The following is a 27272-nucleotide window of genomic DNA, read 5'->3' on the forward strand; positions in this document are numbered from 1 at the left end:
GTATGGAGAAGGGTAGAGTGAGTCAGCCTCTGTCATCCTGACTCCTTTAAGTATGCTTCAACTGTGTGCCAGCCCCGGACATCTGTTTGCCACCTCATAGGAGAGGCAGCAAGGTTTTTGAAGACCTTGTGAGCTGCAGAGGTCCAGTAGAACAGGCAGACAACCCAACTAGTAGTGCATGTTAGTACAGATCCAGTTGTCAGGCCTGTAATTGCAGGGCAGGGCTTTCTCAGGTGTGAGTCTGTTTATAACAGCATGGGCATATGCACTGTGTGCTCCCACCTCTCTGCCCTGGCACAGGCTGGGGAGCTGGCTGGAAGTACCTCCAGCTCCTCTGTGGAGGGAAGGCGAGGGCACAGGAGGTGGGATCCATCCCCAGGTTGGCAGGAGGAGGATCTCTGCTCTCATCTAACTCTTGGCTTTCTTAGGATTAGTGCTCTATTTAATTCCATGGAATTGTTGGGCCTTGTTTCCTGGCTAACTATAGAGCTTGTGTGTGGTTGACAGCACTTATTTTTTGTTTGGGGGAGAAGGTGGGGAGGGAGGGTGAGTACTTGTTTAAAAACTGAAAAGTTTATCATCACCGTCCAGGTAATTGAAACACACTGGAAGGAAGACTGATAAGTTGCTTTTTGTAACCTGGGAAAACTTTGCATAAACATGTACCATCATAGCAATTGCCTTGTCCTCTAGTGCTTTCACTGCTATCTAGTTCCGAGTAGCTGGCCACCTTGCTCACCCTTCCACTCTTGAATTTAATGCCCCCTGTTGCAGTAAAACCAAGTACCACCCTTTTTTTTTTTTTCCCCCATGCTGCTGTGCAGCTCACTACACCCTCTCATTTTCAGTTGGCAGTTGTTTTGCACCTGTACAGTTGGAATAATGCAAGAATAGTAATGTACAGTTGGAATAGTACAAGAATAGTTGTAAGTAGATAGTCAGAAGTTATCAATAGGAAAAACTCACCAACTCTGAGGCCTTCAGTCAAGGTGGAAAACATTGAGGCTTACCACCAGAACTCCACAAAGGAGTGATCTCCAGAAAGAGATATTGCCTTAGTGGTGGTCAGCCTTTAAATGAAATCTAGGAGAGGTGGAGTCAAGCTCCACCCCTTCTGGGAGCACAGCTCTGAATTACCTTCACGTGTGCTCCCACAGCTGACCCAACACTTGCCTCAGATGGTTAATCAGAGGTTCAGGCTGTGATTAACAGTTTCCCATCCAGCACCTAGCATCAGTTAGCATCACTGTGCACTGTTGTGTGCATACAAGCTCTGAAATTCTAGATTTTTAGATCCTCTTGGCAAAAAAAGTGTGGCTAGCTTTATCTATACAGGGGCCGTCAGACTTAAATTATTTCAGAATGCATAAGGGAGAGATGACACACTGAACATCTGACTCAAAAAAGGATGTGAAAAGACAAGCAGTCCCGACAGTGGTGAAGTTGAGGTTTCTCGGAGTGTTTGCATAGCTTGTGAAAATAGTTGATTTGTCAGAGAGGCTTCTGTGTGCTTGTCTGTTGTGTTATTGGCCTCCTACTACAAATGCTAATTGAAAATGTACTTTGGCTAGCCCAGCTCCTGGGAGTTTCCTTGGCTATTTTCTGGAGGAGAAGCAGGCTGTAGTCAGCATAAGAATGCAGTGCTATATTGAGATTCTCTAAAATAATTGCAGGTATGTAGATTCTCCATGTGTTCCCTGCAGATGTAGTAGAGACTATTGTTTTCTCCCCATCTCAATGAAGTCCTTGTTGCAGAGACATGTCTTTTACAACAGTGTACCAGCCTTCAAGCATGAGCTTACCTGTTTCCTTCAACAGATACTTAGGGTTGCCACTACCTTGTATCCAGAAAGTATGCCCATCCTTTCTCCTGCATCATATCCCCAAACTTTTCTCCCTGAGGTGCAGAACACCTGGCAGTAATTTGATGAGACAGGTCTTACTTGGCAGCTTCCAGTGTTGATGTGCTATACACCTAACTGTACCCTGCTGTCTCCCAATATCATTGTGGAACTGTACCAGACACAACTTCAAACTTGTACTTTCACCCATCCAAATCCAAATTAAGTCAGTGGAAACTGACTTAATGCAAGAAGTTCACTGTTTACAACTGTAAGAGCTCAGTGGGCAGCAGTTGTTTTTTCTCTCAAATTGAATTGGCTTGAGTTTGAGGATCTTTCAGAACTTTCTAGACCATCCCATCTTTAGCGGTATTAAACATTCCTTAGATACTGGCCTGTGTCTAGGTCCACCTATCTCCTTAAATATTCTTGCTCCTAGGGAGCCCATCTTGTGGTAAGCAGCATTCTAGTCATGTAGCAAGGATGCTAAAGTTACATAGGAAGAACTAAAAAGTTAGATAGGAAGAGTGTAGCGTGACTATTGTGGCATGATCATGGAGCCTTTGTTACAGGAGAGCAAACATATCTCTCGGGAACGTTTTAGTTGTAAATTGATCCTGCCTTGGACAAAGTGGCCTCATACTAGTTGCCGTTTTCTGGGCTCTGCTGAGCTCTATGTTTCTTTGTTGGAGTGACTTCCTGACACTTGTGGAAAGGTAAAAGATAATTTATCATCACTGGAAGCAATAAGATACAACAAAAGCCCTCTGGGATTTTGAATGGACCTGTCAGTTTATAATTTCAACAAGCAGTATGTTTTAAATATTTACGACTATTCTCAATTTAAAAAAATCCAAATGCTAAATAATCTATTTTTACCTGATTTTGGAAAAAAGAAGTTTTCAAAAGAGAAAGCCCACAAAACAAACATGGGAGGAAAAAGGAACAAAGCTAACTGATGAACTCTGTTTGTTTGTTTGTTTTCATTTTTGTAAGCCATAAAATGATGAAAGATCATTTGAAGCTGCATCAGGGAGGATCAGATTGGACATTTGGAAATGGGTGGTTGGCGACTGGAACAGGATCCACAGGACAGTGGTGATAGCACTAAGCTGATGGAGTTCAAAAAGCACATGTGCAATGCTCTCAGAAGTATGGTTTAAGTCTGGAGTGGTTTTGTGTAGAACCAGGAGTTGGACTTAGTGATCCTTGTGGGCCCCTTCCACTTCAGAGTACTCTGTAACTGTATAATTGAGATATTTATGTATATATAAATTTATATGTATATATATAATATATGTTTTAGTTCTGGACTCATTGATTTCAGAGGAGGTATTCTGTTTCACTTGACATAAGGGAAGGTATCAGCAAAACCAACTTAAAGGTCAGGTATGTCCTTACCACGGAGCTGGATGGGGCAATTAGTCCAGATATAATCATGCCTGTAATGCTTTTACTTTCTGCGTGGAATAAGTGCCATTAAATTGTCATTGATCTCAAACACTACTCTTTCCTTGCAGAGACTTTTCTTTCTCTGTGAGTCTCCCTAATTGAAATTGATGTCCCCCTCCATTGCACAATAGTGGTTGAAGTTCTGGAAAAAAAACTCTGTAATCTTAAAGTTGTAGGGAAGATAGAGAGCCAGAGAGAGAAAAAGTATATTTAATGAACTCTGCAAGCTCTCCAGACTTGTGCCTTAGAGCTGTTTGGCTGCTAAACAGTTAATAGGTTTTTATTTGAAGAAGTGTGGACTGGTTTGTTTGATCAAAAGATGCAGGACTATGTATCTAGAAACCTTGACTGAATGAAGGAGGAGAACGATGAAGCTTTGTTCAGGGAGAAATTTTCACTGTTGTTACATGTTGCAGCAGGTCCTTGAAAGCTAATTTGCAAACTCTAGTGTTACTGTAGGTGTACCTGATGCATGTGAAGCAGTGCCAGCAGTTTACAGGTCAGTTCGGCCTGGTTCTGTGACTACCCATTTCTGAAAAGCAGGGAACTGAAAATAGGGAAGAAAGCATGGAAAGTGAGGGAGCACATCCCTGAAGCCAAAGAAAGGAGGGGAGCCACTCAAGTTTGTTTATTTCTTACATCTTTTAAATTTGGGGTGGTGAATCACAGGATAGGTAGAATCCAGAAAAAGTAAAGCAATGAATCAGATTCTACCATCCTTTCCATAGATGTTTCTCAAATGTCATATCTAACTTCAAATGCAGTAATGGATAGGAAATTCCACTATGTCCTTAGAGAAACAGTCCAACAATCCTGAGATTTTTATATTTTAATGATCTGAATTTTCATTTTGTTTTTCTTTGTAATCTGTAGTTATGTCTGTGTGCATCGGGAGTACTCTTCTCCACCTGTGCAGTTTATACAGCCTCTATCTCGTGTCTTATGTCACATGCTTGTTATGTATTAATCATATTTTTACATTCCTGCTTATTAATCAGTTCCTGTGATAAGTTGCAGTAAGTTCTTCTATTGCACATACGTGCAAAGAGATCTGTGAAGAGATCATCAGATCAGCAGTGCAGGTGCTTCACTGTTGAAATCAAAGATTTTAAGTCTTAGCTTGCCACTACAAGAGATAGTATTAATCCACTGTGCCACAAAAATTAATGGAGATTTTAGTTATATTCTTGTCCTGTTTTCTGGGTTTCCCTTTGGATTTGAGAGGAGTCACCATAGCCAATACTTTTCATAAATTGCTCTTTGCCCATGTGCATCAACATTTCTACTCTTGACCAAAGTCACTTTCTGGATTTGCATTTAAAAAAAGGTGCTAGTCATTCTATTTTGGAGTTATAATCTTATACTGCAAGCTTACCTCAAGTGTTTGTCTACTCTCAGTCATGGTGTTTTTTGTTCACTGGACCAGGCCAAGACAGCATGGGCTCATCAAAGGCAGGTCATGCTTGCCCAACCTCATCTCCTATGACTGGGTGACCAGACTGGTAGATAAGGGAAAGGCTGCTGATATAGGCTACTTGGACTTCAGCAAAGCCTTTGAGACCGTCTCTCACAGTATTCTCCTGGGGAAACTGGCTGCCCGTGTCCTGGACAGGTCTGCCCTTCACTGGGTAAGTACCTGGTTAGAGGGTCATGCTCAACAGGTAGTGGTTAATGGAGTTAAATCCAGCTGGCAACGTTGTTACAAGTGGTGTCCCCCAGGGGCTGGTACTAGGGCCCATCTTGTTTACTATCTTTATTGATGTTCTAGGTGAGGGGATTGAGTGTACCCTCAGTAAGTTTGCAGATGACACCAAGTAGAGAGGTGGAATTAATCTGCCTGAGGGTAGGGAGGCCCTTCAGAGGGATCTGGATAGGCTGGATTGCTGGGTTGAGGTGAATGGGATGGGGTTCAACAAGGCTAAGTGCTGGGTCCTGCACCTTGGCCACAATAACCCTATGCAGTGCTACAGGCTTTGGTTTGGGTGGCTGGATGACTGTGAAGATGAAAGGGACCTGGGGGTGTTGGTTGATGCTTGGCTGAACATGAGCTGATAGTGTGCCAAGGTGGCCAAGAGGTCCAACACCATCCTGGTCTGCATTAGAAACAGTGTGGCCAGCAGGAGCAGAAAAGTAATCATCCCCCTGTACTCAGCACTGGTGAGACTGTACCTTGAGTACTTGTGTTCAGTTTTGGGCCCCTCACTACAAGAAAGACATTGAGGCCCTGGAATGTGTCCAGAGAAGGGTGACAAAACTGGTGAGGGGTTTGGAGCACAAGACTTATGAGGAGCAGCTGTGGGAGCTGGGATTGTACAGTCTGGAGAAGGGGAAGCTCAGGGGAGACGTCATTGCACTCTACAACTTCCTGATGTGATGAGGAGGGCTTTGGCCTCTTCTGCCAGGCAACAAGCAGGACCTTAGGAAATGGCCACAAGTTCCACCAGATGAGGTTTAGATTAGACATAAGAAAAAACTTTTTCTCTCAGAGAGTGGTCTGGCACTGGAACGGGCTGCCCAGAGAGGTGGTGGAGTCGCCATCCTTGGTGGTGTTCAAGAGGCATCTAGATGAGGAGCTATGAGGTATGGTTTAGTGGCTTGTGGTAGAAATGGTAATGGGAGGATGGTTCGACTAGATGATCCTGTAGGTCATTTCCAACCTTGTAATTCTGTGATTCTTTATACTTGTCAATTCACTGAAGTATGTATTTTGTTTTCTTTCCCCTCAGCAGCATTAGTATCTGTTTTCTAAGTCTCTTAAGCTAGTTAGTTCTACTAAATCATTCTGCAGTACTAACAGAAAAATGATTTATCTATTTTTTTTTTTTACCGAATGCATCATGGATGGTCTCTGAAGAAATCAGCAGCATTCCCTTGGAAGCTTGCAGCACTGCTGAGAAACCTGGAAATCTGCAGTATCTGAAAGAGAGCTTTGTGCCCCTCATGCATCAGTTGAGATGAGCATCAGCCCACTGGATTCTGCAGAGGGAGCAGAGGTCAGCACACTTGAGGACTGTCTTTCTGCTCCAGGGGAAGCAGCAGAAATGCCAGGCAGACCCTCAAGCCCTGTACAGAAAGTGCCAGCAGGACTGGAACAAGAGCATGGTGATGCAGATCCTCAGAAGAGACTCTCAGAATGGGAGGGAGAGATGATTTCAGAGGGTGGTCTGGATTGTTCACTGAAACTTAAGCTAGAGGAGTTGGCTGACCTGGAAAGCAACCAGGACTTTTCCTATCTTAGCCCAATCCAGGATGGACCAGCTACTGGCAGTGCCATCCCACAGTCTGTAGACCTCAGCACTGAATGTTCTCAGTCCCAGACAGAACTGGCTGTTCATGTCTCAGACCCTCAGGCCCAGTGTCAAAAATCTCCTTTGGCTGATGACATTTCCTCTCAGAGAGAGGTACCTAAGTGCTTCTTGGTTTGTAAAACCATTTCAGAGGGGCACTATAAGGCTGAGCCATCTTTGGGTAATGTAGGGTCTTTGCAGGAGATTGGTGCTAGTGCAGAGCAGAAGCAAAGCAGCAAAAAGGTGTCACTGGCAACTGGTGAACAGCCTACCACAGAGATAACAGCAGAGGACATGGCTGAACTTTATACTTATGAAGATGGTAAGGAAAGCAGAAGAGCGCTCCAGAGTTGGGAAAAAAATATGGAGTCTTCCTATCAATTGTCTTCCACCTTAACAGATGACAGCCAAGTAAGCTCACTACAAACAGGAGGAAACCTCTCAGCTTGTGAAATAAGGAATAGCAAGCTGTTCAAAGACCAGGGAACAGTAACGATTCCTAAAGAAAACTCATCCTCTCCTAAATGCATTCATCTTGAAGATGATTGCAGAAATACGGACAGCAGACCTACCTCTTCAGTATCATGTGCTTTATACATTAAGGATACTGCTAAAAAAGTTAAACAAGCAAATACTTCACAACATAAGAAAACAGCACAGGAGGAAACAGTGTCTGAACTTCAGCGGGATCAAAAGAAAGAGTGCCAAGACCAGAACATGCGAGAAGAAGGAAATTTTTTGAAGCCCAAAAATCAAGCAGAAAAGGAACACAATGAACAGGAACAACTACAGGGGGAAGAGCTCAAACTGAAGACTCTGTCATCAGCTCTCCTTTCTGAGACACTTTATGTGCCCAGGCATAAAGTGGACTTCTGTTGTTTGGAAAAGTTTTTTTTGGCTGAGCAAACTGGAACAGCACCTCCTGGGGAATGTGACTTCATGAGAGAGTATCTTGGTAAGAGTGTGCTGCTCAAAGCTCATGTCACTGCAGTGGGTTCTAGATGTCAGATACCTTCTGCCATCCCTTTCCCATCAGAGAGCATGAACCTAGTGGGTGAAATTCCAGTGGTGCCTCTGCACATGTGCCATATCTCTGACCTGGAAGAGCTGGAAGACTCTGTCCATTTTTCCATCAGCAGTCAAGATAGTGTAGAAGTTGACTGGGATGACAAGATAAGGCTGGGCGGGGAGGGTGAGCACAGTAGTGAACCTGGAAAGACTGCCCAGATATCTGACAAAAGGGAAGCACTACACTGTGGGAGAGTGGCAGCACTTTCTAGCGTTGAGAACCCAGAGGCTTCTGCTACAGTATGTTTTTCCACTGGTACTGAAAAGATGGACCCAACTGATCCTGCGGATCCTCATCCCATTGCGGAAAACTTACGGAAAGCTGAGGTTTGTGACTTTGTTTCAGATTTACCCTCCGGGCTCACCTCTGTGGATTCAGTGTCTGGCCCACAGCAACAGGATGCCAGTGGAGGGGCCCTGGTGAACCCTGAGGACTGTCGTAGTTCCAGCCTGAACAAATTGCCATACTCTATAGAGAAGCATGCTAACCAAGCTCTTTCTATGTGCATGCGGGACTTGGCATCAGTGGAAACTATTGTTTTAACTGCTGATCCAGAGGAGGACAGTGGTTCCTATGAACTGCTTGCTCCTGAGGAAGATTTTCATGAAGACCTTAGTGGCTCATCTTCTTTCTCTGTAGCATATACAAGCTCTCTTCCTGCAGAGAAGAGCCTTCCTGGGGACAGAAAAACTCAGTTTTTCATTGCAGAGCCTCTGGAATCACCTCAAACACAGAGCAGGACTTCCATCCCCCTGAACCAACCAGAAACAATTCTGCAGTATCAGCCTCCTCCAGAAGAAAGTACCATTATGCAAGAAAGTGAAACTGGAACAAACATGTTTCACAAAGCACAACAGGTACCTTTACTTGATCAGTCTCACTGGAATCCTGGATCTAGAATCTCAAGCACCCTGAACTCCCTAACTTGGCCCCCTGAAGGAGATATGGTCCTTGCTGTGAACCAGGGAGGACAGCCTCTGTCTCCTATGCCTAACACAACCCTAACTCTGTTGTCTGAGCCTGATGCCAAACACAATGTCTCAAGCCCTGTTCAAGCTCAGGCCCCTGCACTTAATGCCAATCACTGTGTCGAGCCTCTAGCCCTTGAGAGTTACAAGACACTGACTCCTGTACCCCACTCCGGGCCACATCTAAACTGTAATATGGATGATCATGACTTACTAGCCCTTGCTAGAAGCCCTTCTCTATGGACTGCTTCTATTGTATCTGATACTAACACTGTCAGCTCTTCTGATACAAGTCTAATAGACAAACATGTATTTGTTCCAGCAACTAAAGAGCACAATCTCTGTGACTTGGGTACCCAGAATACAGAGAATTCTGATGTCTCGGGGGTCAGTTTGTTGGCCAAGGACTTTTCTGCTGTTGGAAATGAGGCACTGACCAGCTGTTCTGACACCAGCACTGAAACAGAGATTCAGCACATGGGTATACAGGGTGGAAAATCCTCACCTGACCACCTTTCTCAGTCCTCACTGGAAGATTTGAAAACATTCACAGACTCGAAGAGCAGAGACTCTGTACAGTCCCTTCCAATGCTAGCATTCACCAATCCAATTCACTTTCTCCAGCTGAGCCCTCCATCACCACCAATCACTCAAACACCCTGTCAAGAAGATGAGTTATCAGGAGAGCTACAGTGGGAGCAGCGGACAGACCTCTTTGGTGTGGACACAAAGAACATCCAAGCTCCACCAGCAATTACAGAGGAAATAGAAAGTGAGGGGAGAGGCAAGCAAAGGCTAGAAGGACAAGAAGAACAATATTTGGTGTCTCAGTTAAAGGAAGAAGTACCCAAACATTTACCTTTGGAAAAATCATCAAGCTGGGCAGACAGAAAAACAACTGGGGTAGTTGTACAAGCACCAAGATCCAGTCAAGGAAGTCTGAGTAAGCATAGAGCGAAAAGCAAGGACTGGCACCGGCAGGGCCTGAAGAGGATATCTGTACCACCAGATGTCTTTCAGGGTAAGTCCATCCTCCATTTCCGCCTACTCTTCTTCCCTCTGCAAAACTTAATGCAGATATCAAAAGTTAAATAGGTGATGTGATAGAAAGTCATGAGAGTTGAAAGTGTAGCAATGCTTTTGTGCATTTCTGGCAGTACTTGGAACTGCAGCCCCTTGTGCAACTCCAGACTGCTATTACATAGCTCTCTTCCAAGTTTCTGTCTGCTACCCCTTCCTGCTCGCATGGGGACTTAGTTCCCCTGCTTGCCCTAAAACATGCAGCAGAGACCTTATTTCACTTCCTGTTCCTTCACTGAGTTTATTGATCTGCTTCTCTTACCCAGTAACGTGAGCAATTTTAGCCTACTTGCTAGAGTTGGTTATTTTGTGGGGCTGTTTGCAGCTGTTAATTACCTTTGCTGCCATCATACAGACACTGTGTTTTGTTGCACTTAAATAACAGCCCTTTTCTAAGTAGTAAAGAAAGTGTGCACATGTCCTTGGCAGCCTGTTCATATTATGGCATGTATTAGCTCCTTGTTTATTTCCTACCTTCCTTCATTTTGCAGCTGACACCTTTTAGTCTCCAATCTGACCTTTTGAAAGAGGTTTCTTCCTAAGAATGCAGACTCTGAGATTACAGATAATGAAGCAAGTTTGTCAGGTCTAAAATCCTGACTTGAACAGAAGCCAAATCGTTGAAGTTATTAATGGAAAACTTGTGTTTTCTGTAGCGTAGCTCTGTCAGACAGTACTTGCTCTCAGATGCCTGTCTATTCCTTATTATATTCTACATGTATGTGGGTTACTCTGAAAGTAATGCCTCCTATTTGTTCTCATGTAAACTACAACAAAGAGTACAATAATGCTATTTGATAAAGCTAATTTTCAGCTATAAAATAATAGGTTGTAATATTTTATATTCTATATAAAATAATATAGTTTTTCAATATAGCCACCACCGCTAGCTATGCATTTTTGCCAGTGATGAATGAGAACCTGCATGATGTACTTGTAAAGTCTTTACTAGCAGAGGTTACTCTCTGTTGCCCCTGCTTCAGCACATCACCCACTGCCTTGCTTTGCTAACATCCACTGTTTGGTCTTCATAAATATGAGCAAACATCAATGAATATAAGTGCGTGAATTTTTTTCTGTATTGTAGAGTTCCACATTTTGGCACCTGATCTGGAGCGCATGAAGCAACTTTGTTAGACTGCCTTTAGCTGCCATCCGTCACATGGCAATGAAATATAACAGTATTGGTGGAAAGGTTGAATCTCTACTGCCATACCATGCCATCATGATCTGCCTTGGATGTTGTGGGCCAGCATAATAAAATAGAAGGCAGTACTTTTGGAGCAACACTCATATAATATTTTAAATATACTTGCTTTTCCTCAGAAATTAATAAGTTTATTTTCCAAGCTCCACAATGTGCTAGAGTTCTGTTATGGAGGGAAAGGAGAGAATGGCTGAGGGATGCAAAGAGTTTGGCACCACACTCAAAAATTTCTTCATTTTTTGTTCAATATTTTAAAACATTCAAGGCAGCAGTTCCCCCTGACTTATATTTACAGCTCAGTCTCTAGTCTCACTTTCTGATGATTCATCTTTCTGATGAATTTATATGTAATTTCTTCAATCCCTATTTAATTAAACCTCTCACAGAATAAAAGAGAAGGCCACATTTTCTTCGTTTTATATAAACAGACACTGACTCAAACAGCAGTTAGTAAGCAGTCAGGGCACATAAATGCAAATTTTGGATAACACAAATCATTCTCATGCAGAATCGACCAGGTGTCATCTTTTATAAGGCTCTGGAAATGTGTGATTTTTGGGAGGCGTTTGGTGTTTCTATCCTGGATGTTGCTGGGAGTTTTTGGAGCTCAACATCTGCAAAAGCAAGACACAAGTAGTAACTTCGTGTTCATAGATCCTCAGGTACCTGGCCCAAGTTGCTGAAAAGGAAAAGGCAGCTTACAAATACAGGGCCTGCAGGCAGTATGAAGATCTTCACTTAGGCAACTGAAAATCAATGCTCTCAGAATTACTGTCACTTCTGAAAGCGTCAGCCTTCTTATTGGTATGAAAGGCAAACCTGATGAAGTAATAGATTTAAAGTGTAAGTAATGCCACGAATTACAAAAAACAGAAATAAAGTTCAGGAGAGCATTTGTACTGTAGACTTAAGACTATTGCACGGATAAGTGGTATCTGTTCAGGATTCTCGCTTAACTCCATATTTGTATTTGTGTTTACCTTCTAATTATCTTATATACAGAAGTCGGTCCCGTTCCTTCAGAGGAAGAAGCACACAAGGCGCACAGGGAACCTCCAGTCAGTTCAGAAACAGTTATATTGCGGTAAGTCTCTTAAAGGCTCCATTGATTGTGGCCTCGTATTTGTGTAACACAGATACCTGTTGCTCTACTATTGTTTCTGAGGGGCCAAAATGAAGATAACAGGTAGAAAACTGTGATAAGGTGACTTACAGCTGTATTCCCATCCATGTTCTGTAGGAGAGGACTCCATTGCAGCACAAGTATTGCTGTCCTGTGGATAGTATTTCCGTCAAGCCAAATTTTGTTCTTTCTAAAGTAAAGCATGTGGAACTTGAGCTTGTTGGAAAGAGAGGGCCTTGTTGTACCAGATCCATTACTAAGATTTAGGTTATCCATCACTGGCACTGTGCTCTTCATTTTCTCTGTGTTTGCAAATCCTTACTCCCTGACAGAGAAAAGAAACCTGCAGATACAATGGAGACCTTCAAACGTCGGCACTCCAAACTCATTAACTCCTGTAAGTACCTTCTGCTTGAAGTGCTATGGCAGACCCCTATCCTCTGTCATCTCCTACCCTTGCTGTGGTTTTTGTCACTTGGGAGCATTAGAAAGGAGTGTTTAGTGGTGGCAGTGAAGCCAGAGTCGCGGTCACCGCTTGGCTGATAGTAGATACGTATGGTTTAACATTATCCTAACAGAGTTTTCTTCAGACATAAGGAGAGGGCAGGTAGCTGCCATAGAAAGTATAAAAATATATACCTCTCTTCACAGCAAGGTTGCTGTATCAGGAGTACAGTGATGTGGTTCTGAACAAGGCCATTCAGAGCCAGAAGAGAGTGGATTCTTTTGCAGAGGATACAGAATCAAATTTGCCAAGCTCCCCAAGGCTGCGAAGGAAAGTGTTATCTCCTCAGGACTCATACTTGCAACGCCTGTCAGTGTCATCAAATGCATCCCTCTGGCAGGATATCCCCATGATCCGGGGCAGCAGATTGCTACTCAATATGTCCCGTGATGAGCAGAAGCTGCAAGAGGTAATGGATAGATGTGATAAGGTAGGTAGGTGGCTTGTAGTCAAGGAGGATGGAGGATGGTGGTTAAAGTGGAGAGCAAAAATGCCTAATGTGGGAATGCAGTGGTTGGTTCTCTTGTAAGTGGCTTGGGAATGTGGGTGTCTATGCTTATGAATTAGTACGGTGCTGAAGTTCTGCGTTGTGTTAGAAGAAGCACAGAAATAAGATGATTTTTTTTTTTCAGTAACTTTGTGAAAACAGATGCCAGGAAATTGGAACAAGAGAAAACAAGGAATTTTGAACAAGTTTAATGCAAAAGAGAATTCTAAAGAGAAGACTGAGCTTTCTCCTACACTTAAGCTTATGAGAGATGCTAATAAAGCCACAATTAATTGTAGTTCATGTGCTAGCATGAGCTTACAGAATTGACCCACGTGTGCTGCAGGGCTGAGGGAGAATGAGAATATGTATGTATGTATGTATTCAGCAAATTGGTACATGGAGTAATACGTTAAGGAAAATGGGAGGGACCAAAAAGTGGATGGGAGAACTCTGAGGGAGAGAAAAAAAACAACAGCATGTGAAACATGAAGGAGAAAAAAAATGTGGGCAGTGTGGATGCTGGAAAATTTATGGGAGCATGTAAAATAGGGGACCTAATGAAAGTGGAGTCAAGGAATGAAAAGTAACATTAGAATAGGTTGCTATTGTTTGTCGTACCACAAGCTGTCTTTCATTCCTGAAGTTTCTCTTCTTTTGTAATTAATTGCGCACATCTCATACTAAAAGTTTTGTTGCTTCATCCCTTGTCCACCTGGTAAGATTCGTTGCAGGCTTGCCTGCTCTGCTTATGTTCTGCTCCCTTTTTTCTTCTCTCAAGGCCAAATTTGAGTTGATAATGTCTGAGGCTTCCTACTTGCGCAGTTTAAATGTGGCAGTGGATCACTTCCAGCGATCAACAGATCTCCAGGCAGTTCTCAGTAATCAGGAGCGTCAGTGGCTTTTCTCACGCCTTCAGGATGTACGTGATGTCAGTGCCAGGTGAGATACGCACCCTTTCTTCCACATCTGACACCCTCCACGAAGTGCAAATACAGCCTTGAAACTACTAGTTTCTATCAGTAACATCTCTCATTCCTGTTCTGTATGTTCACTGACCTTTGAGTTGGATATATGTGCACATAGCACTTTGTGATTGCGTATCAATGTTGCCCTCAAAGGAACCATTATCACCTTTTTAGGTGACAGGACAATGCAAATCTTGGTGTTAAGTCCTAGAAATGATACAACTGTACACAGAGATCACTGCAGAATTAGAATGTTCAAAATGCTGCCATGTCTTATTGGCACTAGCTACAAACAAGTAACTAGACCTCAGTCCAAACCAAATGCAACTCTTGCAAAATCCATGTAGAGAAGATGCAGCTGCACAATCCTGAATCAAAAATAAGTAAATATGTTTACAGCTATGACATGACAATACCTAATATGAAATCACGTAAGTGTAAGTCATAAAACATAGACCTGACCCCATGTGCAAGGAATCTGCTTTGATTCTGTTCTGTTTCTCTCCTGTAAGGCTAGGTATGGTTTGCTCTGTGTTTTCAGTTTCTACCAAGGGAATTCTTTTTGGTGATGTCCTGATTTGCTATTGTTTCCTCATTGTAACTTTAGAAGTAGCAAATATAGCTTCTCAGGAATTAATTGGAGGGTTGTGCAGTTGCCAAATGCATGAAAGTTGCAAGATTCAAATTGTATACCTGGGACAGGCCGACCCTCACTGTATGTACAGGCTAGGAGACAAGAAGCTGGAGAGCAACCCTGCAGAAAGCAATCTGGTTGATAATAAGTTCAATCTGAGTCAGTACTGTGTCCTGGCAGCCAAAAGGGCTGACTGTACCCGGGGGTAGATCGCACAGCTCATTGAAGGAAGTCATTGTCCTGTTCTGCCTTGTGCTGGTATAGCCTCACCTTGAGTGCTGTGTGCAGTTTTGGGTGTCATGACTTATGAAAATGTAACATGGATATAAAGCTATTAGAGATCTTCCAAAGGATGGTTATCAGGATAGTAAAGGGTCTAGAGGGCAAAAAATAGGAGAAGCAGCTGGGGTTCATTGTTCATCCTGGAGAAGAGGAGGCCTCATGGTGGCCTACAGCTTCTCATGAGAGGGAATGGAGAAGCAAGATCTGAGAGCTCTGCTCTCTGATGACAGTAACAGGACCAAAGAGAATGGCATGGAGCTGCATCATCAGAGGGTCAGGTTGGGTATTTGTCTCTTCACTGAGGGTAGTTGGGCACAGGAACCCAGGAAGAAAGGGGTCATAGCACCAAGCCTGCCTGAGCTCAAGGAGCATTTGGACAGCAACATTCACAGGCATTGGGGTTGAATTTTAGATGGGGCTGTGTGGAAACAGGAGTTGGACTTGATTATCCTTTTTGGGTTCTTTCCAACCAGGATGTTCTGTGATTCAATGAGGAACAGTAACCCATATTGCTTCTGCCTCTTCCTTGATGTCTAGCCCCAAACTGTTATTGTTAGAGTAGAGCTATCTTGTGCTTATGTGTGAGCTATCCAGATTTTAAAGAAATGAAGATGTTCCTGCTACTACTGATCACTGCTCTGTATTTCTCTCTTCTTCTATGACACCACAACTGTGTGCTGCAGTTTCCTTTTTGACTTGGAAGAGAAGTTTGAAGAGGACATGTTCAACTTCCATGTATGTGATGTGGCTCTGAAACATGCTCCTGAGTTCCGCAGGGTGTATCTACCCTATGTAACAAACCAGACATACCAGGAGCAAACCTTCCAGCGGTTACTGTAAGTTTCTCATTTGTTTAAACCTTCAACATTTGTTAAAGCCTCCTACTTGTCTGCTGCACTTCTGATACACACTGTTTCAAATGACAGGGCATACAGCAAGTCTGATCCGTTTGTTGGTCCTTGCAGTACATCTCCTGAAGAAAAGGTGGAAGCCTTCTTCAATTCAGTAGCATTTAGAACAGAAGGACTGAGATGCTGTAAGGCTCCTCTTTTGAGAGGAGAAAAAGAACAACTGTGAATGATGTAAGATAATAATATTCAGTAGAATATTTCTACTGAAGACAATTGCCACAGCCGTAGATAAAAAAAAAATGACTGTCCTAGACAGTTGTTTTCAGACTATTAAGAACCTGAAAGCGATAGTTAAGAACAGTATTGTTGCTACCATTAAATCTAAACAGGTTATCCAAGAGTGTTTGAAATGGGAAAATTGAAAATCCTAAGGTCCGAGCACCATCAGTTTCTCTTGCTGTCCTCTTCTGCACTCAGTGGTGCAATCAAGCACTGCTCAGGTTCAGTCATGAGCAAGGTTTCCTTAGCACTTCTGCACTAATTGTCTCAGTAAAAACCCAGTCCTAGTTGACGATTTTGAAAGAAGTCACTGTTTCAAAAAAATCACTCAGGCATTGGGTGCTCTGGGTGCTGCTGACTGGGAGACATCTAGTCTTACAGTTAGTTTTCTTCAGTGAAGGCTCCGTTCTGCATGGAAAGAACCTTCAGGATATCATCTAGGGCATTGTGGGCCCAATGGCTGCTTGTGAGATACTTCTACAGAGTCTAAGAGCTTCTTTTCCATCTCTTCAGGGTTATAGGATTTGGCTGTTCTGGCAGTAGATGCCACTTGCATACCATTATTCTTGTATCTGCTGCTGTCCGAGACAGAAAACCGGGTGGCAGTGGCTGTTTCTAAGAGGTTAAGTGACACAAGGGGGGGAAGGTAGGAGTAATGTTCCTCCCAGAAGTAGCAAAAATGTGGAGGCAGCTTTTCCACTCTCTGGATAAAGCTGCTGGAGCTGTGCCATTTGGTATGAAGAAAGGATTACAAACCACCACTATCTTGTGAAAGGTATTCTTTTTGTAGGTGAGACTGAAGCATAGATGCTACTTCTGATTATTCTGGAAGACAATAGCACAAAGAGGAAAGATCTAGCAAGAGTTATACAACTCTGTGATTCTGTGATACTGCTGTCCTCCTATAGCTGTTAGAAACCTATGCTTATTTGTGCTATGCAGAGTGGTCTGGTTTGTTGACATCCCTTGCTCCAGGGCCAAAACATGACTGCAGTGACTGGCATACTCTAGCATTCACTGAAATCTGGTACTTTTTCTCTTTGTTAGAAAGACTGTTTATTTGCTGATGCCTAGATGCCCTTTCTCATTTACGCTCCCACAGGAGTGGAAATGCAGGATTTCAACAAGTACTGGAGAGATTGGAAAGTGATCCAGTATGCCAGCGCCTCTCACTTAAATCCTTCCTCATCCTCCCTTTCCAGCGCATCACTCGACTTAAACTCCTCCTACAGGTAACTGTGCTTATTAGCTGTTTTCCTACACTTCCTTTTATGCTGACCCTTCTTCAAGACTGAAAGTCACATAAATATGAACTAGCAGCATACAGCTCTTCATGCTCTATGTAATAAGTTTGGCTAGATACCTTAAAGCAGCTGTATTGCATTTATTGTGAATATGCCTTTCCAAAAACAAAGCAGGTGTTTGTATGATGATAAATATGTTAGATGAATGCCATTAATTGGATACAGTCTCTCCTGTGAGGCAGTGTAGTTTTGTATACTTGTTAGGACTTAGTTGTAACACTACTACTGCAATTACATACCAATGAGTAATTCATAGAGTAGTCTCAGAACATGTTGTTTTAAGTTTTATTCGTTCATTTATTTTTTTATTTTTGGCTTCCTACTAGAAGGCACATGTTCCCTGGCTGCCCACTGGATGGCAGTCTATCTCTGCTCTTTACCTTACAACACTGTCTCTCTGGGACACTCCCATTAAGTCAGCGTGCAAGTCCCCATTGAATCAGCCTTGAGCTCTTCTGCAGAACTTCTTTTTGATTATTTGAGCCTCTTTTGAAAAAGAGAAAAGGAATATCAGGCAAAGAATTATTCTATACTTAAGACTGTTCGTGCTCAGATTATGTCGTGCAACTTGCAGAGGATAATTTAAATTTTCAGGGATGCCCTATTAAGTGCAGTTTGTCAGCTGCATCCTGCATCTCAATTTTCTGGCCCCTCCACATCTCCTAACACTAATTCAGTCTCTCTTGAGGCTAGTACCTTAATGTCTCCTTGTTTCTTCAGTCCTTCTCAGAGCTTTGATCTTCCTGTCTACATTATAAAAAATGCTTTTTCTCATGCAGAATATCCTGAAGAGAACTCGGCCTGGGTCTGAGGAGGAAGTGCAAGCAACACAGGCCTATGATGCACTTGAAAAGGTAAGTCTGTCAACCTGTTCTCTAAAGCCATTCCATATTGCACAGTTGCAGAATACCAAAGTGTCAGTGTATGCTTTTCCTATAGACCCTCACCTTTGTCAATGGCCCATATTACCAATTCTCATCTAAAACAAATTACTGTGTTCCCGTGACTCTTCTGCATCAAGCACTAAGATAGGACCTAGCTGGGATGCAACTGAATCTTTGCCAATAGTACTTAACTCAGGATTCATCTTTCCAGTTTTCTTGTCCCAGTCAGTGGGTTACAAGGGAGGTAAATCTTTGGAGCCCCCAAAATAGGGCACTCCTTTCTCTGCAGGAGTCTCCAGAGTAATGGAGTTAGATAGTTACTCACAGGAACTATGCAAGACAAAATGTTTTCCAACAAGTGTCTATCAATTACTCCAGGGAGAAATTAAGCAAGTTTCTACCAAGGATAAATCAACTACTTCAAGGCAAGATTAGGCAACTTGCTAACAACAGTTGATCAATGTTATGGATAAAGGATAATTTGGCACTTACCAAGTGTTTCAAGGCAAATTTAGTCAATGGCTACTGAAGAAAATGAGTAAAAGAAGATCATGAAGAAAAAGAGGGGGAGACAGAGAAATAGAGAAAGACAAAAAAGACATCACTGCTCCATTTCAAGAACTTCCAGTGCTTGCCCACCAGTGCTGGAGAATAGATGAGGGGGAGAGATGAGACCTCATCCAAAGGTTGAATTCTCTAACTGGCAAATAGCAGAAAGTGAAAAGCCCCCTGAAGCTTTTCTCAGGCATCCTTTTATGCCTGCTAGGTTTGCAGGTACACCATCCCAAGGTTGTAAACAAGAGAGTTTGCAACAGTAAGTTTATAGCAAAAACTTAATTGTGGGGAAAGTGGACTTCTTTTTTGGACAGAGACTACCCTGTTACTTCACAGGATCCCATACTTTGTTGTTATCAGCCTTTGGTTTGTAGTCATGGCCATGGCCTTCTCCTGAAGTGCTGGAAACCTACCAAGCATACCACAGGAAACCTGAAAGATTTTTCATCTGTCTATCACACCAGTCTCCTAAATGTTATCTCTCCTTTGTGTTCCTTATCTTTGTCTCTATTTAACTATCAGTTTATCCCCACTTCTCCAAGAAAATATTGCTCTAAAAAAAGAAAAAAAAATGCATCTCAAGGTGTTTATTACATTCATTCTTACTCTTACTTACAAGACTTAAAATCTTCTGAGACTATTACCTGCAAATTGTACTGCAAAATTGACTTGTTCCTTGGTAGCCCTTGTGCCTTTGTTTTGTCTAGTCTTCATTTGACCTTCTTGGGGTGTCACTCCCTTTGTTGTAATAACACCACAACTCTATAACACAAACCTAAACACAAGTTCTACATGATGTGTACCTCTTTAAAATCTGAAGGACTGCACTTGCCTTCTGCACAGATCCCAAAACACTACAGTCTGAGACAGGTGAGTAAGGTATCATACATGGAATTCTGTGAGTTAGCTGTGTTTAAGCCATCTCTATGACACTGTTATGTTGTTGCCTTGTATCACCTCAGACAGCTATATGGGCAACTTTAAGACTGAAATACTTCTTTTGTACCAGGTCCTCACAGTTACTGCAACAAGGTCTGGGTAGTGAAAAAATCTGTGCCTGATATCTCATCAACCTCCTGTCTTTACAGTGGAGCATCAAATAGAAGCTCCACCCAAATGACTGGTAATTAAAATTCTGTCAACTGAAAGGAGAAAGAATTCACTACTATCCCAAAGTTAAAACAATATAAATAGAATATCCTCAGTTGGAAGGAACCCAGAGACTTCTTAAGAAATTCAGATAAAAACTTCAGGGAAAAAGTCACTGTAGGTATGGAGAAGCTTAGTATGCTTGCTTGGAATTATTTATTTTTTTTTAAACTCTCAGAAGGATGCACAATTGTAACTTACTTATTCTTCATGGGTTCCTGGGAACAATACTGATTCCAGTAGGCTGTGCTGCCCCTCACTGTCACCCATTTTCCTTTGCAGCTCATCAAGGACTGCAATGAAAATGTTCAGCGCATGAAAAGCACTGAAGAGCTGATCTACCTCAGCCAGAAGATTGAATTTGAGTGCAAGGTGAGCTTGTCTGCACCTTTGGCCTTGCTCTAGCCTAATATCTCTCATCTATTTCATTACAGAGTCACTTGTGCTTTCTTTTGTTCTCCTCCCCTCTATACATATAAGCTGCTGGTTCAGCAGCTTATGCAACTTAGTTCTTCATCAGTGCTTCCCTTACACAGGCACTTGTGTCAGACTTCAACTGAAAGTCTCTAACACAAATTGTCCCAGTCCAGCTGAAGTAATGAAAGTATGCTTCCTCTTGAGAAAGACCAAAATCCAAAACTCTTGGATACTTTTTCCTTGCATACACTTCATATGAATATTTACTTTTGTCTTGTAGATATTCCCACTCATTTCACAGTCAAGGCGACTTGTGAAGTGTGGTGAATTAACAGCACTGGATTTCAATATTTCAAGTCCAAAATGGAAAGTCACCACCCGTCCTATCTACCTACATCTCTTCAATGACTGTCTCCTCCTGTCTCGGCCAAAGGAGTGAGTGCTTCAGCCACAGTTCTTGTTGTCACTTATAAAATGCCTCTTTCTGTGTCTGTGCTTTAGCAAGAGTCTGCCTGCCAGCATGTGGTAGTATTTGTCAAATCATTTTCCTAACCTTGCGTTACATGAATATCACGTAAGCATGTGGAATCTAACATTCCTGATGTTTAATTAATATATGTATTAACTTAACTAGACACTTCACTGTCCACAGTGCAATATTGTCATTCTGTCTATCTCTACAATATGAAACACTTCAATAGCAATTTATTGTAGTTACACTCTGTACGGTAACTATTGAGTTGTGGCCTGAACCACTGTTTGAGCATCTGGGGAAAGGACCTGGTCAGCTCTGGGAGCTCAGGTGAAGGCAATTCACCTGTGTGACTGGAAGGGGTGGAGCCTGGCTCCACCTCTCTTAGACCTGCCACTGTGGAAGGATCTCTTTCTGAAGATCCCTCCTTTGTGAAGTTTTCCCCTGTGAGCCTGGATCTTTGAGACAGGTGAGCAGTCCTTGCCTTATAACATCTTTCTGTTGTGTTAGTCACTTTGTTATTTTACCTCTTGTATCACCTTTTCATCATGTTGATCTTTCTGATTGTTACATACTCAAAGAATGATTTCCTCCTAATGACAGTATGAAGTCTCATGAATGTACAAATTAGTGAAACAGAAAAAGTCATTGGAAAAGGTGGGTGGGTGTTTTTATTATGCTGTAGTCTATCAAATAGAACCTTGACTGGACAGAGTTTGCAAAGGTAGTATTTCCACTCTTTGAGTTAAATCTTCTCTAGCCTTCTCAGATTTCCAGCAAAAACAAAACTTATTGTGCGTGAGGCAGATCAATAATGACTAAAAGCTTCTTGCTTTCCTAACATCAGGGAATTACTTGTACTCACTTCTTAACCTTCATCACCTTAATAATCACAATTTTTGTTCCTCCTCTTTACCTGCAGGGGTGGACGTTTTGTTGTGTTTGATCATGCTGCTTTCTCAGATGTACGTGGGGAAAAGTGTGAGATGAAACTTCATGGAACAAACAAAAATGTTTTCCGTCTCTTTCTACTTCAGAATTACCAGGGAAAGAGAGTGGAGTTTCTATTTCGCACAGAGACACAGTGAGTTAGCTCAAGGTTACCTTAGTATATCCGATGCCATAACCAGGCACCTCCTATAAGCCTGGTGGTTGTCCCTTAACTACCAGTATGCTGAAATATAAAACATAGCTGCTGAATGGAAACTCAGAAATCATCTTTTTGCCATAACAAGCCCGTAATGAATCATATTGCTCCTCTCTCATCACAGCTGCTTATAGAATATTACATTGTCATTTCATACTATCAGCCTGCAAAAATGGGAGTTTTTGCCTTGTCCCACCCTTTTTTCCACATTCCCTGTTTCTGTAAGGACCCGCTTCCTGATCTTTCCTGTAAGGTCCTGTAAGAGTATGCACGTCCATACTCTTCTCATACTGCTATCCCTCACACTGAAATCTGACACATACCCGGTGATGTTTTTCAGCAGTGAGAAGCTGAGGTGGATCTCTGCTTTGGTTCCTCCGCAAGGGGAACTGGACCTCCTGGAATGCCCTGGTGAGACTGCTCTGCTTACCAAGGAGGGTGGGCAACTTTGAATCACTGCAAGGTGGAATATCCCAGAATGACTCCATGGCAGAATATTTGCCTTTACGTAATTAAAATATATTCATGGTTTTTTTCCCCCTCAGTGCCAGATTATGTCAGTCATTCTACTTATTGTTTACTCCTCATTTGGTAGAAGATGTGTAATCCCTTCTAATTCTCTGCTCTTCATTGATTGGTCAGCCTTTTATCCTCATCTGGGCTGGCATACAGAGGTTTACTGTTACTTTCTTGTGTACCATTATGATCTTTCCTCTCCTTTTAGATGCACCACAGGTTCAATGCATAAGGTCGTACAAAGCTCGGGAAAATGATGAGCTAGCTTTAGAGAAAGCGGATATCATCATGGTTATGCAGAACAGCAATGATGGTGAGCAGAATATCTAAATTATACAATATCTATGTTATATACGAATATACAATATCTAAAATTATGGTTAGCAAGTTACTTAAGTAGCATCAAGCTTTCGGCAGCACAATCCAGTTTCAGAAGGAGCTTCTCATTTGTGATTGTTGGACTGAGAGGAAGTTTATGTGGAAGCTGGAAAGGGCTTTTAAGGCTTTGTTGCAGTGAGGATCGAGGGAAGAGAAAAAAATGCTCACCAATTTTGCCTCATGTTGTTTTGTCCCCACTCCTGCAGGATGGATTGAAGGAGTGAGACTTTCAGACAGGGAGAGGGGGTGGTTCCCCTCAGAACATGTGGAGCTCATCTCCAGCAAGCATGCACGGCAAAAGAACCTGAAAGAAGAACAGCGTGTGAAAAATGCCAAGCAGCAAGTCTTTTGCAGGAGATAATTCTACCTTGTTTGGACCTGTGCAGTCTCCCTGCTACGGAGAAAAACATCTTTTTCTATTGTTCCTCAGAATAAGAACCTCTGCAAAGAGTGTAATACAGATGGGTGTCTTTTGCCAAAGAAAGTGGGAGTTCCACCAGGAAAAATTATTCACTTCCTTTCTGTCACCAGAATTGCAGCAGCAGAAGAGAAAAATGTTGCATGTATTTCTTGCTTTGTGTTAGTAGGGAGTTACTTTAATCGAACAGAGCACTGGGATCTGTACTCCTGAAAATATATTCTGGTTTTACCGCTGGCAGTTACTTCAGAATTCTGCCTTAGTTTTCCTATCTGTGAAATGGGGTATTCTTACCTACCTCACTGAACGTGGTGAGGCTAAATTCATTATTATTAGTACACTAAGTGCTTTGAGTTCCTGAGAACAAAGGCACTAAGCACTAAGCACAGCATTAGATGAGAATTTTCCATTTGAATATTTTCTTCATGTATTGAGAGTATTGATCTCCATAGTTTAATTTCTACTTAGAACAATGGATCTATTTGATCATACACATCTACTGTTTGTTGTCTTGTTTTCCTTTTTAAAAGGAACAGATACAAGGAAGCACCAAGTTGAACTCAGTTTTATCATGCTATTAAGAATCCTCAGTAGCATTAGGATATACACTTGAGTTTTATAAAGTTTTTGGAAGTCACTGTGATGATTTCCAGCACCTTAAGAAGTATAAAGCTGAATCATAAAATTGTAGGGGCTGGAAGAGATCTCCAGAGATCAGAGTACAACCCCACTGCAAAGCAGGTCCCCTACTGCTGGCTACACAGGTAGGTGTCCTGGTGGGTCTTGAGTATCTCCAGAGAAGGATAATCCACAGCCTCCCTGGACAGCCTGTTCCAGTGTTCCATCACCCTTACCATGAAGAAATTCCTTTGCATATTTCTGCAGAACTTCCTATGCTCAAGTTTATAGCCATTTCCCCTTGTCCTGCTGAAGAACCCCTCACTGCTGAAGAACCTGTTTCACAAGTCACCTGTCTCCTGATCCAGGGTCCCACCAAGCCATCTGAAATGACCATTTTCTGCTCTACCTCCCACTCAAATGGAATAGTTACTTTTTACAAAGATCTGACATGTTGGTACATACCCTATACAAAATAACCATGCCTAGGCATTTGGAATGAAGGGGCATTTTCCTGGTGCTCCTAGTCTCATAGTTGATATAGTACCGCATGCACCATTTTGCACACTTATGGTAAACACTGATATACTTTACTGCTGTAGATAAATTAAAAGTATGTGCCGGGGACTCTGTTGTTTTTGTAGAACTCTCCAGTTCTCCAGTCCAGTTTACTCCAGTCCAGTTTACACATAGTCCTGCTTTTGTGCAGAACCCGTTTCTTTGAGAACATACCTTGAACTGTAAAATATTGTTTCTGCATTTAGTTACATCAATACAAGATTAAGTATATGAATCAATACACTAAAGAAAACCATCTTTCTTAAATTTAAATTATTTAAATAATTATCTTCACGTTTCCAGCTTTCCTTTTCTATAACATTCTACCTTGAATTCCTACATACATTGTGATATGGCTTATTTCAGCCTATTTATACCAGTAATTGTGGCTGGAATAAAAAACAAAAAAAAAAAAAGAAAAGGAAGTTTAGTCCTAGTAAATTCATGCACTTCTCCCTGCTTTCCTTATTTTAGATTTTCATATTAAATAAGGGTATCTGACTACTTTCTGAGTATTTTCAGAAATATATTCAGTATTTTAGTTTATTTTCTCCATAAACACTCCTTTTTAAATTAAGTACAAATAGCCATACTTAGCACTAAGGCAGCTAAGAAAACTTGCTTTACTAGTTTTGGTAATGATCTTAAGTGCCTTATGATACGTTTGTGAATGCCCTGGAATAGTTGCTGCTGCAGATTTCCTAGTGAAATTAGTCATCAGCATATCAGCTAAAAGGATGACCTAGAGAAGATAGGATTTTACTGTACTAGTAAGGGGGATTTCTTGAGCTCCTCACTACAAGAATAATACCAATTTGCTAGAATTCTTGCAAACAAGAGCAACAAAGCTGACTGAGGGGACTAGAAAACTAGACATACAAGGTTAGGGAATAGGACTGTTTAGGGAATAGGACTGGGTGAGACCTCTTAGATCTTTACAAATACCTAAAAAGAGGTTGCAGCAATGTAGGTACTAATCTTTTCTCAAGTGACAAGTGAGGGAGTGCAAAGAAATGGCCTCAAGTTGTGCCAGAAGAAAGTTAAACTGAACGTCAGGAAGTTTCGTCACAGAAAGAATAGTGAGGCATTAGAGCAAGCTATCTGATGGAAGTGGTGGAGTCACTGCTCCTGGATGTATTTTAAGAGATGTGTGGATGAGGCACTTTGGGACATGGTGGTGGATTTGTAGTGTTAAATTGATGGTTGCACTTTATGATCTTTTTTTCCAACCTGAAAGATTCTAGAGTTGTCTCTTTAACTTATGGTCAGACTGTTGCTGCCAGCGACGATGATCAGGGTGAATGGACAGGGAGATAGCTCCGAAAGCGCCTACAGGCAGGTGGACAGAATAACAGACTGGCACTAACATAGCGATATCTGTCTTCCAGCTTTATTATGCAAAACAAACAAACAAAAAAACATCTATACAGCAAGGTGAACATTCTTACGGTGCTAAACAAACACAGCTGAGACCTGATTACTCCCCTCAGCTTCCAGTTTGGATTGGTTGTTACCAGACTTCCTCATTAACTCCCATCTGGGTCAGTTCAAGTAGCCTCTTGGTATGCTGGGTTGCTCAACTCCAGCTTTAGCAGATCACAGCCCTGCTCCATCAAAAACATCTCCAAACCAGGCTACAGTATGTGTACACTTTTCTTGCCTAGGAGAACTGAAGCTGGTACCTACCTCAGAGCAAAAATAACACATCCCAGTAAAATATTCTTATTTGAACAAGAATCTATAAATGCTGCTAGTGTTTTACATTATGAATCAGTATGGTGTTTGCTGAAGAAAGAAAGAAGAAAAAAAAAGTTCTATTTCTAAATGTGAATAATCTTAAGAGGTAACACTTCTTTCCTCCTTGTCGTGGCTTCAAGTGCACCAACAGGTTCCTGTTACCCTGAATGGTTTCTTACGCCAATTAATCTGTTCCTTATTGTCTCTGGAAGTATCTTTGAGCTTAAGTATAGAGACATAGAACCACATTCTGGAGTAGGCCTTTGCCTACAGAGACAGGAATACCTTCTTCTTGCTGCAATTCCTTCCGCTTGTGACTGCAGCCTCCAGAGGGTTTTGCCATTCACCTCACCTTGCCTGAGGCTATCTGTGGACTCTGCTATCACCACCCTGCTCTGATACTCTAGCTGTGCATTCTCGCCAGCAAGGGTACCTCTACTAGGGTCATCCCTGGCTCCAAGCTGGTCTTTACTTAGAAAGCAGCTCCAATCTTGCTGTTCCTGGCTTTCCCAACATGCTCTATCAGGTGGGAAGATTCAGACAAGTTGTCTCTTAATCTGTCCGATTAAGTATTCCTGTCAATGTAAGGCATGCATTCTACATGTCATATAAGCTAAACTTTTCTAATGAGTTTCAGGCAATGATCTATTTTCATTTTTGTTATGTAGTACTCCAGCACATAGAAAATTCAAGGATGATCATCAGAACATTTATGATCTGGACAGTAACCACAGGGAAAGAAAAAGAAAAATATATATATATATAAAAAATTGAGATTGTAAGATTTGATTTTTAATTCCAGCTGCACAGAGACAGTGTTCATTCACTGCAAAATTGAACCTAAAAGCCATTTATTTGGAGAAAGATGCATCTGACAACAGCAAACTAAAAGTAGTAAGGTTTACAGTAGGAAGAAGAATTTTAAACCAAGCAGAATGGTTTAAAACGCTCAAAAACATGAAAGATAAACACATTAGCATCATCTCACTAATTTTAAAAAACCCTTTGGTTTTGCACATAAGTCTCTACAGCCAGTAAAGGAACAAATTTATCTCTAGTGAGAGATTCAAGACAAAAACCTAAATT

General features: G+C 41.9%; 1 protein-coding gene across 4 annotated transcripts in view; it reads left to right on the plus strand.

The window, feature by feature from the left end:
• LOC107318119 (uncharacterized) overlaps positions 1-26937 on the plus strand; it is a 36772-nt gene extending 9835 nt beyond the window's left edge. For 2 of the 4 annotated variants that reach the window (XM_015871531.2, XM_085522213.1), the window contains exons 2-15: positions 6148-9638; positions 11907-11988; positions 12360-12424; positions 12679-12941; positions 13801-13961; positions 15587-15739; positions 17136-17265; positions 18117-18191; positions 20208-20297; positions 20623-20777; positions 21737-21898; positions 22302-22372; positions 22686-22790; positions 23062-26937. In XM_015871531.2, coding sequence (XP_015727017.2) covers positions 6248-9638; positions 11907-11988; positions 12360-12424; positions 12679-12941; positions 13801-13961; positions 15587-15739; positions 17136-17265; positions 18117-18191; positions 20208-20297; positions 20623-20777; positions 21737-21898; positions 22302-22372; positions 22686-22790; positions 23062-23216 — 5058 coding nt within the window. In that variant the 5' untranslated portion in view covers positions 6148-6247 and the 3' untranslated portion in view covers positions 23217-26937. Of the gene's footprint in view, positions 1-4719; positions 4922-6147; positions 9639-11906; positions 11989-12359; positions 12425-12678; positions 12942-13800; positions 13962-15586; positions 15740-17135; positions 17266-18116; positions 18192-20207; positions 20298-20622; positions 20778-21736; positions 21899-22301; positions 22373-22685; positions 22791-23061 lie in introns of all 4 variants that reach the window. The other 2 variants (XM_085522209.1, XR_014936536.1) reach the window with 2 other exon arrangements.
• The last annotated feature ends 335 nt before the right edge of the window (positions 26938-27272 follow it).

The sequence above is a fragment of the Coturnix japonica genome, chromosome 1 (genome assembly GCF_054131305.1).
Source record: "Coturnix japonica strain WE chromosome 1, WE-NBRP24, whole genome shotgun sequence".
NCBI classification, from domain to species: Eukaryota; Metazoa; Chordata; class Aves; order Galliformes; family Phasianidae; genus Coturnix; species Coturnix japonica.